This window comes from Penaeus monodon, chromosome 15 (assembly GCF_015228065.2).
Source record: "Penaeus monodon isolate SGIC_2016 chromosome 15, NSTDA_Pmon_1, whole genome shotgun sequence".
Taxonomy (NCBI): Eukaryota; Metazoa; Arthropoda; class Malacostraca; order Decapoda; family Penaeidae; genus Penaeus; species Penaeus monodon.
In genome coordinates, this window is record NC_051400.1 from 4,596,405 (window position 1) to 4,598,819 (window position 2,415).

The window sequence follows — 2,415 nt, forward strand, 5'->3', positions numbered from 1 at the left end:
TTTTTTGTACATTTGATTCTTCTCCACGCCCCTCCGCTCCCTGCATCTTTCTCTTTTCCACTTCCCTTTCTCCCCCAGTATGTGCTTTCTCTTTCACCTTCAACTCCTTTACTTTCTGCGTCTGTCCACCTCTCATATGCTCATTCCCTCTTCCTCTCTGTTAGTATCAAATGTGAAATTGGAAGAAAAATAATTGTTGTCCGATACAGTCACAAGCATGAACTGTCTCGCATGCACTGAGTTTCGTAAAATGTCTGGATATTGTAAGAGAGAAAACTATATCCATCACCTAAGAATAGAACATTCATATGTAACTGTGAATGACTCCCCAATGTTCGTGTTTTTTAATGTGAATTCTTAAAGATAGGAAAACAAAAGATGAGATGCAATTTCTTGTAGTCAGCTTAGCATGGGAGACATACAATATAGAGAAAGTCATATGTAGATACTAGTAAACGCAAAGGTTTTCCTGGGCTTTTGCAATTTAGCCATACAAAATTTTAGTGGCTTTTAAAAGTTACTTGGGTGTTGTTTACGAAACTAGATCAGATACAGAGAGCATGTATAGAACAGTTGCATTTGGGAGTTTGTTCACAAGCCGTGTACACAGGATATATTGAGTGGTGGTACAGCGAAACCTATGTTACTGGAAAAGGCACGACTGTTTTAACGTTGCTCTCTTTCTTCACAGGATCATCAGGAGGACGGAAGTCGAAGACGGGGAAGTGAAGGAAGACGTGTATGAAGAATACTGAAGAGGAAGACATCCGCAAGAGTTTATTAAGGAGGGCTTTGAGAAGGAAGCAACTTAACGAGTGTGAATTCCTCTCAGCCCTCCTTATGCGCCCATCTGCCTTCCTGCCTACCCTTAAAACTGCCATCACTCCACTACCAACACTACTCCACTGTCAACGCCACGACCTGTATTGTCTTTCCGGGTCCTCCAACATATCCATAATAAGGATTTTATTGTGAGGCCTTAAGTTATCCTCACATACATGTCCATTGATCCGCTCTTCAGTCCCAGTTGTAATAGATGGCTTTACCCTACACATATAGTCCACCTAACTTACATTTTGTTTCTGATATCTGGAGAACACTATCCTCTAGTACCAATAGGGAATTTTTGAAGAAAAGGTCAGTGGTTCAACTGTAGTTTATGACATGTCGGTTGTCAGAGGATCTAGTCAGGACCGATAACGCTCGAGAGAAATTAAAGATTTTTTAATGTTATGAGTGAGAAATTTTAATGTTTGTGACCTTTTATTGTAATAACATGATCAAGTAGTGTTGTCAGCTAAAATGTCCTTTATTCATTTATGAGTTACATCATATAATTTCATTGAAAGCCATTTTTGAAAGATGTCCACGAATGATCACACATTTGTAAAGGTGCACACACCCTATTTGAGCTGTCAAGGTGTTTTTAGGTTAAGTGCCGTTCTCCCTGTGACGTGGCGTGTTTCATCCTAGTATGACACTGATTAATATTGTTAAGAATACTTATTGCCGAAGACATGTCATGTATTATAACTAAACCTGTAGCCACGGGACGAGACATAGGAGGTTTCAATAGCAGCTATGTAATCATTTTACTATTCCGGCTCTTAGATTGGTAGAGTGTTACTATTGTGGCTTATGAAACATCCAGTTATGGGCATGTTGAATGTAAGATAGCTATAATATTTCCACATAAGATTCGTGTAACACACCCACAAAATATATCTCATTTGTAAACAACTTGTGGCGAGATTGATTACTGCGAGCCTGGGATGGGGTCTAAATATGGCTTAAATAGGAAAGTAAACTGTATAGTCACCTAGCATAAAGGTCAAAATCGCAGCTTTCGTCATACTTGTTACCCTCATGGTCATAAGTGGATGAAAAAAAATATGATAATGCCTTAGCACCTATTCCTAGATACTCTCTGGCCATCAGTTGTTATTATCTTTCATTCTTTTGAGTTGGTCTTGACTTAGGCTGGACCAAGTGACAGGGAAGAGGCCTGCCCTGTGTTAGTATCTCAAAGGCCTGTTCCCAGTCCTCCGGGTTTAATTCAAGACTTGGTAGCTCCGAATATTGTGGTCACTTATCAAGTTTTCAATAAATGCTTAATGTGAGTTTTTTGTATTATTAGCAGCTCCCTATTTTTTTCTTGCTCGATTTCAAAAACGTGTTTATTGTATTGTTTTAATGAAGGCTTTCTTGGTTTTAAGCAAAGGATTTTGTAATTTAAAATAATTACTTATAAGTCATTCATCAGATGATTTACATGCGCTATTTTCTAGTATCACATGCCAAGTTAGTTATGAACAAAATATTGGTTAAATTAAACAAGGCAATGATAATTGATAATTTAATGTATTTCTAAGCATTTTCTAATATATTATTTTCATAATACAGTTATTTAGCAGG

The 2,415-nt window shown here is 37.7% G+C and overlaps 1 protein-coding gene across 1 annotated transcript in view; it reads left to right on the forward strand.

The window, feature by feature from the left end:
* LOC119581700 (ankyrin-2-like) overlaps window positions 1-2,120 on the forward strand; it is a gene marked incomplete at its 5' end in the record, with an annotated part of 102,055 nt that extends 99,935 nt beyond the window's left edge. The window contains 1 exon segment of the mRNA XM_037929821.1: window positions 692-2,120. Within this exon segment, the coding sequence (XP_037785749.1) occupies window positions 692-755 (64 nt within the window).
* Between the last annotated feature and the right edge of the window lie 295 nt (window positions 2,121-2,415).